Genomic DNA, 11,446 nt, shown 5'->3' with positions numbered 1-11,446 from the left:
TTTACATTTGATTTCTCGTCAAAAATAAACATTGATATCCTTTAAAATCCGATATAGATCAAATTAAGAACATTGCTTATTATGCTACCTGTTTTGACCAAAAGTTATGTCCGTTTTATTTAAATAGTATGTGCATATAGAGCCAGAAAATGACCTAACCTAACCTTGCCAAATGTTTACATAATGAGTATGTGACTTGTGATATTTAGCTCAGAAAATGAAAATAAAACAAACAGTCTGACTGAATGATTTAGTAATTTATATCAAACAGTGTTTAGTAGTCCCCTACCGGTTTTCACCGAAGGGACTATAGCTTTCATCTGCGTCCGTCAGTCCGTCTGTCCGTCCGTCTGTCTGTCCCACTTCAGTTTTCCACACTTTTTTTCTTTGCGCGTTTGAGGAATAATGTGAAATTTGCTGAACAGCTTCAAAATGTCAAACTACAGATCAAGTTCACACTTTTGTAGCGTCTGGTTGACATATTTTCGAGAAAATTAATTTTTTATATTCCAATTTTTTTATGTTTGGGCTAAGTGTGTATCAAATAAACGAGGAAAGTATGTTGTCAGTAATAATATCGTGCATTTCTTGGTCCATTCCTTTTTTTGTTTCTAACAAACAAATAAGTTCTGTAAAATGGTGTCAAGCATTGTGTTGTAGATTTTATCGATAGGGTTTTATGTATTATTACAATCGGGTTCGTTATTGGGTTGGTCTGTTGAGACGGTAAGAAATGATATTCTGCATAACAGTGCATTGTTTTAACAAATTTCTACAAACCGGTAGGGGACGTGTATTGCTTATGCAATACTCTCAGAATGCTTGTTTAATTATTCAAGTGAATGAATTTGCAAGTTTTCAAAAAAAGAACTGTACTGGTTGAAACGCATTTTCATTGTAGTAAAGTTTTCATAAGAGGAAAGTTTAGTTTAGTTTAGGCCACTTGAGTCACGTAGTCGTAGGTTACCTTTTGCCTTTTTTTTTTGTCCTTCGTCGTGCGTTTTTGTCGCCTGTTAACATTTTTTTGTATTTCACTTCTACTTTATAACTAATTGGTCAATTGTTACCACATTGTAAATCTAAATTGCAAGAAATATGACATTTATTTACCATCTTAGAGCCGTTTTGTCAGAGCCAAATATGCAATATAAAACCATTCATTTCAAATGCCCCAAAAAACGGCTCCAGGCCTCATATTGGGGGATGAGGTACAATGGCAAAAATGGCATTTGTCGTCTGTTAACAATCTGGCGATTTTAAGTTATTCTTCTCACTTTGTCATATTTAATTTAAAATGTGTATTGATATAGGAAATTTATTTTGATTTTTGTATGAATGGAGCATGGTCTCTTTAACCAAACGTATATAATGTTTTGCCTCTTAAGCTAGAGTATAGATGATCCGAATTCGCTCTGATTCTTGCCCCTTCTTCTAAAGTATTGATATTTGCAAACATAAGACAATAAAAGCGGAATTAACAGTTACTGGAATTTTGGATAAAGGTTAAGACAAACGCCAAAATGAAGCTTTGAATACAAACCTGAGACTTCCTGACGGGCCCATCTCTTTGTTATGACACACAGATGACAGTAAAGGCAAGCTGGGTTCTTTTTATGAATATAATGACATTTTGCTTTTGTTTTTGCAAATTTAATGACTTAACAAATAGGTATTTGGAAAACATAAAAAGTTAACATCTATAACTATACTAGAATATAGAATATAGGTAACAATATTTTTAAATGTAAAGCAAATCATCTTGAATCATTTTTCATTTAATTTTTTTTTTAATGATTTGTAATATTACAGTACCGATCAGACCCCACCTAACAGAAAGTAAACCCAAACTAAACCCTGGTTTTACTTAAATGGTTTAATCTTCGTTTACTCTGGATAAACTAAAGCAGACCATGAGGAAAACCCAAGAAAACCCAGAATAAACCCCGATCAGAAGTAGACTTTCTGAAGCAGACGCTATTTGTGTATTTCGAATATACAAGAGGTGAGAATTACAAACAGTGGGATAATGAGATAAAAGACAGGTCTGCTTCACATCTCAATTTTAAACCCAAATGCAAACCGCGAGTAAACCTAAAGTAAACCCTGAGTGGACCCAAAGTAAAACCCAACTGGACACAGATTTTCCAAAATTAAACTTGTAGTAAACCCTAAATAAACCCAAAAGTAAACCCGGGGTTTAGTCTGGGTTTATCCTGGTGTTAGATTTGGTTTGATCGGTAATATATTTTAAATTGATCTCATAGAAAAAAAAACTGCGTCTAGTATGGATACATATCTATGATGTTGCACTTGAATATGCATTAAAAATAAAAAAACAAAAATAATATCAACTTCTCATAATTTTAACGATCTGTATTTAGCACAAACCTGCTTGACTTATTAAAACACAGTTAACATAAAACAAAATTGAAATAAACCTAATGACTTAAGTTTAAAAAAGATACAATCAAATTTCATTTAGCATTGTATAAATTATAATGTAATTTTCTTCAAAATACATCAGTATTTATGTAGTATGTTTAATATACTGAGGATAGTGTAATCTTCCACAAGCCTTTTGTTTTTCGATTTTTTTGTTTGTTTTATTTTTTCATTCGATAGTTAAATGTTACAAAAATGAAAAAAAAACTACATGTATGAACAATGTAATTCGTCGTAAGCTGAGTTCAAAGCATCATTATTGATCAGATCTTGATGACTGCTAGTCAATTGGCGAAGTGTACAATAGTTTTGGCGAATTGTGTCATTTCTTTCTACAAAAAAATAAAACGTATGCATTCAATAACCAATTTTCACATCGATATAACACCAAATTATTTCAAAAAACTAGTGAGATACATTTGTATGTTTGATTATTAATAAGATTTCACATTATAAGCTTAGTACCTGAAGAATTTTTCGTCGCCATGTTTATATCTCTGAAATAACAAAAATACATGTCTATATTTTTTTTAATAGATCTTATTTAATTTACAAACATTTTTCGACGGTAAACATGCAATAATTTAACAGAAAAGAAAAAGTTTGGTACCGCTTAATTGTCCATCGCAAGTATAAAACATTAGCTGGAATGACAACTGTAATTATAAAAACCACAAAACCAAAGGTGACCATAATTAAGAGGTGATATCTTGTAGAATCTTGCTCATTGATTGATCTTTCGTTATGTGATCTGTTTAAGGTGAAGACTATTCCGTTACTGTTACTGTTCGGGGCTATTGAAGAATCTGGTGAAGTTAAATATTATTTGTTTTGTTATTTATAAAATAAACTATCATTACATAAATAATATTTTCTCTGGTACAATTCGAAAGACATTGGAAACTTGATCTTTGAGGTTATCTCATTTATGCTTCTTCCGTATGCTGATACTTTCAAGAACATTTACATTAATATTTCATTTTGATTGATGATAAAAAACGTTATAAATTGTTAAAATATAGTGACTATTATGCATTGATTAAGCAATACTGTTTAATCGCGTGAAAAACTAACATTTTTGTTCCTGTCGTGGCTGACATCCAGTCTGAATATCACACAGGTGAGCTTCACACTCACATGGCGTTGAACAGAGATAACCATAAAATCCTGACATACAGGGTTCTTCACAATTCCATCCAATGCTTCCATTCATACACACTGCAATAGAAGAGCTAATATAGATTATCTAGCGACTTCTTGATACTTATCATTTTTTACCAAGTCATTTTTTTTTATAACTGGATTGTAAAGGTGTATTTACCTATAATAAACGGTTTGAAAACTTTGAGAAACCAGAATATAGTATGTGGTTAAAGAAAATTATAACGTATAAATGTAAAAATTGTGAAATAAACATGATACACTTTGATGACTGTATTTGTTTAGTGTAAGTTTGAAAAGTGAATGTCTTTATTAATTGAAGTGCTGCAACATAATGGGGAAAAATGAATATTTGATTGATTGGCAGAGGAACAAAACGACAGACCGAAGGACCAACGGACGGACACATCCACATCAACCACCTTCCTACTTACCTAACTACCTACCTACATGCATGCATACATACCGCTACATTTACCAGTATTTGCGTCAAAGTATTCATTGTAGCAACACTTAGATTTATTCCTAAAAAAGTAATGAAACATTTAATAAATGTAATATATTGATAGGCATGCATAAATGAAAGCTTTTTAAATTGTACAATGCGTCACTGATTATAAAGTTCATATTATACATTTCACTATAAAATATTTTTTATATATATATATCGATTTATTGTAGTTGGATTTTAAAACTTAAAAACCATTGCAAATAATTTTTGTTTATTTCATGAAGAGCATGGATAATTAGCAACTCACCTGTTACAATCCTTTGCAGGAACCATCAATATAATTTGAATAATGATTAATGCCGACCCCATTAACGACATGTTCTATGCAACAGTATTTGTCCTTTTTTAGCAATAACACAAAAATTTCATTAAAAAGCTCTTGATAATTTGTTGAATTACAGGAAGTTAGTGTAACTCTGTTTTATGAATTTATAGGACAAAACATGGATTTAAGTGTCCTTTATAACTATCAATAAATTTTTTCCGTCTATAACATTGCAAAAGTAACGTCAATACCAAGTACCATGAAAGAAATAATTAATTATTCAGATTTATTTTGATTACGGATTTCCTTTTTAGTTATCTATGGGCAATCTATGAATCTAGTTATCTATGAAGTTCTTCGTAAATACTACTTATATACAGCAATTATCCTGTAATAATACTTTCTTTCAAAAAAGGTATAAAAGTTATGCAACAACGTAGCACCTAACGATGTGTAGCTTCTGATTTGTGAACTCATAAACTCAATGTACTCGCTTATCGCGACTTTAAATGAATATGAATTTCTAAGCAATAATAAGTAAAAGTGTTTACAAACGAACACACAAATGAACAAACAGATTTGTGAGCAACTTGGAAAGTATAAAACTGCCTAAAATATGTTTTATCAACTATCTTAAAAGAGCAATGAGGAAATAAATGTCTTGTTTTTTATTCATATGAAGGTTGATTATTGTTACGTTGCAAACACGTTGCAACTCCAAAACAATTCGATGTAATAAAAGCAAACTATTTGACACACATTTGGTGGACACGAACAACCAAGAAAGGGAGTAACTGTGAACTATAAAACGTATTAGTCTTGAAACATTTGTTTTTACTTTCCAGTATTTCTATACTATGATTTTTTCCATACTATGATTTTTTGGGAGGTGTCCAAGTAGCGTAGTCGACAATGCACTCGCATTTCGCCGCTGCAACCCGAGTTCGATCCCCATGATCGACAGTGGTTGCATGTGATAGGGTATGGCGGTCGCCCGTTTGGACACGTCGGTTTTCTCCACTGGCAGGTACTCCGGCTTCTTTCCACACCCCCTCGCGCAAATATCCGTGCCAACGAGAGATATCAATATAAGTTTTAAAACTTACTTATCAATCGTTGAAAATAAATAAAGTTCAGGGCTCATGTTTTTTTTTATACTATGATTTTTAAAAGACAAACGCAAACTATAATTAACAAATATACAGAATGATTTTGATTTCCTCTGGATTTCAAGTATTACCATTTCCGTGATATTGAAAATGTTGTGAATCTTTTTCAATGTTTCAACACGGAAGATAAACTGTGTTCTATTGAGGAAACTTTTACTATGTATATTGCGAAGTTTAAACCGGCGCAATTAAAAAAAATTGTAATTCACAAAATCATCATAAAGTTGAAACAATCGAAGACTTGATTGTTTTCAAACCACATATACTTCCTCAAAGGCAGCACAATATGTTGTTTATAAGTGTTGATTCAAACGTATGTAAGCACTTTATTTCTGAAAGGACAAAAAAAGTAACAAAAACAAAAAAATGAACAATTCCTAAAAGTATTGATTTAAAATAATTCATCTATTGTAGTGAACGTTAATACATTTTAGCAAATACTGCAAACATACCAAACTCAAATTGAAACTTGTGCAAAATAACTCGAACGATACAAAATGCAAACAATAACAAAATTATACTAATCATATAATGATAAAGTTTAATAAAATAAGTAAGTGTAATAGTACACTTTATATGTCAGGGTCATTTGTTATCTTTTTTCAAATAATATTATTGGGTTTTTTTAAATAGAACGTTGCAATAAAAATTAATCATCGTCTGCATTATGGTTTTGTTTCCGTCGATTACATATTTTGCAACATCCTGATTTGAACAAAAATAATTTGAATAAAACAATTTCAAAGAGGAATATTGCTCTCTGACAAACATCGTTTTACATCCTGTGAACTTATAGCTAGAGATATAGAATTTTGGATAGTTGATATCGAAGGCAAAGATCGATGTCTTCGAATAACAAGGCCCGGTTTCAGTTCGTTGATACCTAATCGCAGGAAAGCATATCCGTCATCCTCAAAAGTGATGTTTTTCTTTGCAATGCAAGCACTCTGTCTCTTCCTAAGCAGCAGGCGACTGTAATCGTCATCGTCTTCATGATAACTATCACAAATAATTGACAGTAAATGTCTACTTTTAACTGGATTACTAGTCATTCTCTTCCTACTCGATAAAGAGTAAGATTCTTCAATTATATCACTGTTACGAATCATTTGAGAAAGTCTAATGTCATCGTAACCCGAACAGCGAACAATATTTGGAGAACTGTTAGTCCGAGAACCTTGATGTACCCCTGTAGGTCTTCCTAAAAGACAAATTGATAGACTGCACAATTGAATTCACGAGGGTGAGTTAATGCAACATACAAAATATGCACCAAAAACTTGATGAAAAAATGGGTCATTTAGATAAATGTTTTTTATTACTATTTATCTCTGTCAGAATGCGTTTTTCGCTTAGATATTGTTTACATATTTTTGACTTGTACATTAATGAACTTATTTTCGTATACGCAACCTGGTGAAGTCACAATTCACTGAGAATACTTTACCTGGATTCAGACCCATTAATCTTCTTATACATCTAAAAGAAACGAAAAGTGGGGTTTTCATTTTTTTTTAAAATGCATTCGACTTTCAGTAAATATGCTATCATCAAATTATAAATTATTGTAAATAGAAATGTTTTGTACCCCTTTCTAAAATAGAATGCTGTTCCACCAACGATGGATGTTGTTAAGGAACCAATCAGAAGAAAGCTCACAAGAATCCATGGTTGTTTTTCGTTTGACTGAATAGGCTTTTTTCTCACTGCGCTTTCACTTCTTTCATGTATATCTCCTTTGTCTGTTGATTCTGTGAAAACGTTCTTTGTAAAGGCTGTGGATATCGTATTCAAAGTCTTGACAGGTGCTTTAACATAAGAACATCATTTATAATAATTATGGGCTTTTTTAACGTAAATGTGTCAAAATATAGAAAAATATATAGGCCTAAAGCGGTTTTTCAATCTTCATTCTCTTTCGCAATAAAAGAAGCGATACATGACGTTGCTAGAGCTAATGCTTCACTCACATGTCTCATTATGTGACGACGACTGACACCCGGTCTGTTTATCACACTGTTGAGCCTCACACTCACATGCCGTTGTACAAAGATAACCATAGAATCCTGAGACACAGGGTGTTTCACAATTCCATCCAATGCTTCCATTTTTACACACTGAAAAAGGTAACGAGAACACTTGTCTAGTACGATCTTGAACGATATTTGTAATATATTTTGTATTTTTTTTACATGCGTTTTCTTTTTTATAAAAATCAAAGAAAATTATTTTTGAAAGATATGATGGCTTTTTTAAAATAAAGAGATGTTTTAATAAGAATAAAAACCTTATTATCAATTAAAAAAAACAATATGTATACATATGTGAGAAAAATCTTTTTTCACTTTCTCCAGTGAAGATTTTTATACATGCAGTGTTCAAAATACTTGCTATCTAGCAAATAACATTTCTATTGAAATGACTGACAGAATATAAAATGAGAGATACTAGTTAATTTTGTAACATCAATTTGAACTTTAAAGAGTCTCAAAAGTGGTACTCGTGGGTTTACAATATCATTTTATTTCTCCATAAATCGTATCTTCTCAACCAGAGTATACTGTTTACAGTTTACGGTTTGTATAAACAATATGTCAAACTACTTTTTTAATTTTTGTTATAAAAATGTAAAAAGCATGTTTCGTTTTGGTTTATCCTATTCAAAATAAAAAAGATTATAACAACCAAAAAAGATAATCGGTCCATCAAATTTCGTATTTGAAAACGGGTGAATGTAGAAATTAGCTGGGAATTATATGATAAAGAAAAAAAATTACCATTTTGAATAGAATGATGCACAAATTATATATATATATATATATATATATAAATATATATATATATATATATATATATATATATATATATATATATATATATATATATATATATATATATATATATGTCATTGAGCTTGGTTAACATAGCAAAACAAACATACGCATCGTATTATTGGTGGGTTATTTTTCAATCATATTATCTGAGTTAACGAAATGATGAAATCATAGCCATGAACATCTATCTCAAGTGTTCATTTTAAGTCTGCACACCACATACAGTAGAAATCATAACATATGAGTTTGTATACATCTTATACGTATTCGTAGTTTTATTTGTCATCAAGAAACCCTTTATCATTTTAACATTTTAACATTTTTAATCCTAGTTTGGTAATGTTGCTTTTCAATAATAAAAATGCGAAACGCACAGTAATGCAGTGACGGACATATTGTATATATGTGTAGAGAGTTAAACATGCAGCAACTGTGTTTACATGTTGAATATGTTTTAAAAAAACCAGTTGCGGTTCAAAGTTCAAAGCAAAATGTTTTGAAATAGCCGACTTTTCATATTTTGTCACCTTTAAACACTACAAGATAAAGGATAGATATAAATCAACATTATTAATTATCAAAGTTCCTTCATGAGAGAGAACATTGATTACTGAATAATATTCTACGTTATAATGTCGTATATAAATAAAATAATATTGCTGATAAAGACTTATGGGTAGTTTGATATGCATGATGATTAATCAAACTTCCGAGGTACGCATATACACCAAATGACTGAATTTTCATTTTATTTTAAAATAGAGTAAAAATTTAATTTATTATTTTCGTATGATACACTGCATAGAAAGAAAAGCAATCCTACAACAGAACAATTTTAATGTCCGACGGTATTAAATTCTGTCCTCTACTAGTCCCTTAATCCTTATGTTTAAAGTAATATAAGAAGTCAAATTTAACATTATAAAAAACATAAATTAAGCATTTATTTAGTCATCTGAACGCTGAAATACATAAATTATAACGACGATTATCAAACATTGCTAAAAATGGGGTTTTTTTTACATTCAACGTGATTTTAAGAAATTATCGAATAATTGGAGGTAGTTACATCAAAAGTATGATCACAATTAAACTTCTTCAGAGAACAATGTTTAAGATATTTAACCTAATTGACACAAATATATCAAATGATTTCCATACACCATTTCGATGTTAAAAATTTACAAAAGATATATGAGAAATTCATCAATTTTATGAATACGATAAAAAATTAGATATGTTTTCTAATGCGTATTTATTTGTTAATAAATATTCCATAAGTTGCGTCTTCTGAAAACACTACACAGAGTTATTTGTCACGGGTTCGATGTTCGATGCTAAAACATATAGGTATCCTAAAACAAGAGAACATGTACATTGGTCAGTTGATTCACCATAGCTGCTGCCATTGAGTGAACTTTAGACCTGCGGAAACGATGTTTCTCTTGTCGCACTAGGTCAGGTTAACGATGACGAGCAAGGCAATGATATATTTTTACTAGATATGTGATAACAGCAATTTCTACATAAAAGCTGAAATGCAGACCAATAGGGATATAAGTGCAGAGACAGGACAAAAAAGATTAAAAATACAGAGAACATGTAACAAAATCATTCATACCTGTACATTCTTCAGATTTTTCGTTAAAATATTCATTGTAGCAGCATGTTGTATTAACCCTTAAAGAATATAATTTTTGTATGAACTTTTTGCTGAACATTAAACATGGACAAAGTATTCATTTGTTTACATTAGAAAAATGCATAATTAAATGTAAATGAATAATGAAAATCACTAACCTGTTACAGGGGGTTGTAAAAGCAACAACAAAATAGATGTTAATAATCTCAAATAAAAGCCACGTGCGAGACATGGTGTCTTGACAGTAGATTCTTTCTTTGGAATAAATATTAGCAATTCCGAAATTTTGGAGAAAAAAACATTGATTTGTCGAGCTTTAGAGTTAATGTTAAAAAAGAAAGTATATCCAATTAAGTTGTCATCATTCGTACGATTGACTGCAACATGACATGAAGAGGAAGTTTGTTTATCTTTCCTGTTATTTTTTTCTTAATTAAGGATCGCACGTTGAACATACATGTTCATATACTCGACGAAATACGGAACTCTTTGGCTGAAGCTCGGTATACTATTTTGGTTTCAAGTTTTCGTTAGAAATGTCATTTTCCAAGACAGGTCCTGTACTCTACGCCATCACCGAAAGAAATGTTTTAAAAACAACAGAATAAAATCTTTAAAAAATCTATATACAATGAAGCGCATTGTATGTAATAGAATCTAACTCTCTCGTGTAAGGAAAAAATAGGCATCGACACACAAAATAATACATTATAGAGAATAATGACAAAATAAATGAATGTCATTAGTTATAAGTTTATCTCTCTCTCTCTCTCTCTCTCTCTCTCTCTCTCTCTCTCTCTCGTTGCCTCTGTGTTTTTGTGCTTATGTTAAATTCATCTAACTAAGTATTTTGTGTATATTCAGAACACAATTAGCTGATGTATTATTCAAGCATGTAATCTACAATCAAACATGATTATATTGTATATTTTTAAGAGATGCTTATCAATATCTGGTTATTAGTATGGTTAGTGGTATATCTAATAGTATATTGGAAATTAGTTTGAAAATATTTTTTTTACTCTCTAGTATTTTTACACTATTATTTTTATATGACAAACGCAAAAAGTAAAGTAGTAAAAGTAATACTAAATGGTTTCATTTTACTATATTTAAAAATTATTATTTTTCTGTGATATTGAAAATATTGTGAATCTTGTTAATTGTTTCAACACGGAAGATATCTTGTGTTCAATTGAGGAAACTTTTACAAAAGTGTAAAGTTTAAACCGGCGCAAAAAAAACTCTTTGCAATTCACAAAATCATCAAGATAGTGTAACGATCTATAACTTGATTTTTTTAACAACATTCTTTGTCGAAAAGGCAGTAAACTGTTGTTAATAAGAACTTGATTAGTGTTGAGTAACATGAGTAAACAGTCTATTTTCTAAAGAACATATAATGTTACCAATACAAAAAAT

General features: G+C 30.4%; 2 protein-coding genes across 2 annotated transcripts; both read right to left on the bottom strand.

Annotated features, from left to right (window-relative positions):
• Positions 1–1,826: 1,826 nt before the first annotated feature.
• On the bottom strand, positions 1,827–4,628 carry LOC128189729 (uncharacterized). The gene is made up of 6 exons (XM_052861466.1): positions 4,362–4,628; positions 4,070–4,128; positions 3,517–3,660; positions 3,053–3,248; positions 2,908–2,939; positions 1,827–2,774 (listed from the first exon to the last, which is right to left on the bottom strand). Exons 1-6 carry the CDS (start codon positions 4,430–4,432, stop codon positions 2,650–2,652), a joined length of 627 nt encoding a protein of 208 aa, XP_052717426.1. The 5' UTR covers positions 4,433–4,628; the 3' UTR covers positions 1,827–2,649.
• Positions 4,629–5,746: 1,118 nt separating this feature from the next.
• LOC128189728 (uncharacterized) lies at positions 5,747–10,736 on the bottom strand. Its single transcript, XM_052861465.1, has 6 exons — positions 10,183–10,736; positions 10,004–10,062; positions 7,519–7,665; positions 7,137–7,356; positions 6,996–7,027; positions 5,747–6,749 (listed from the first exon to the last, which is right to left on the bottom strand). Exons 1-6 carry the CDS (start codon positions 10,254–10,256, stop codon positions 6,289–6,291), a joined length of 993 nt encoding a protein of 330 aa, XP_052717425.1. The 5' UTR covers positions 10,257–10,736; the 3' UTR covers positions 5,747–6,288.
• Between the last annotated feature and the right edge of the window lie 710 nt (positions 10,737–11,446).

Source organism: Crassostrea angulata, chromosome 6 (assembly GCF_025612915.1).
Source record: "Crassostrea angulata isolate pt1a10 chromosome 6, ASM2561291v2, whole genome shotgun sequence".
NCBI lineage: Eukaryota > Metazoa > Mollusca > Bivalvia > Ostreida > Ostreidae > Magallana > Magallana angulata.
Note: the sequence above shows the minus strand (reverse complement) of the source record. Positions and strands in the feature narration are given on the sequence as shown.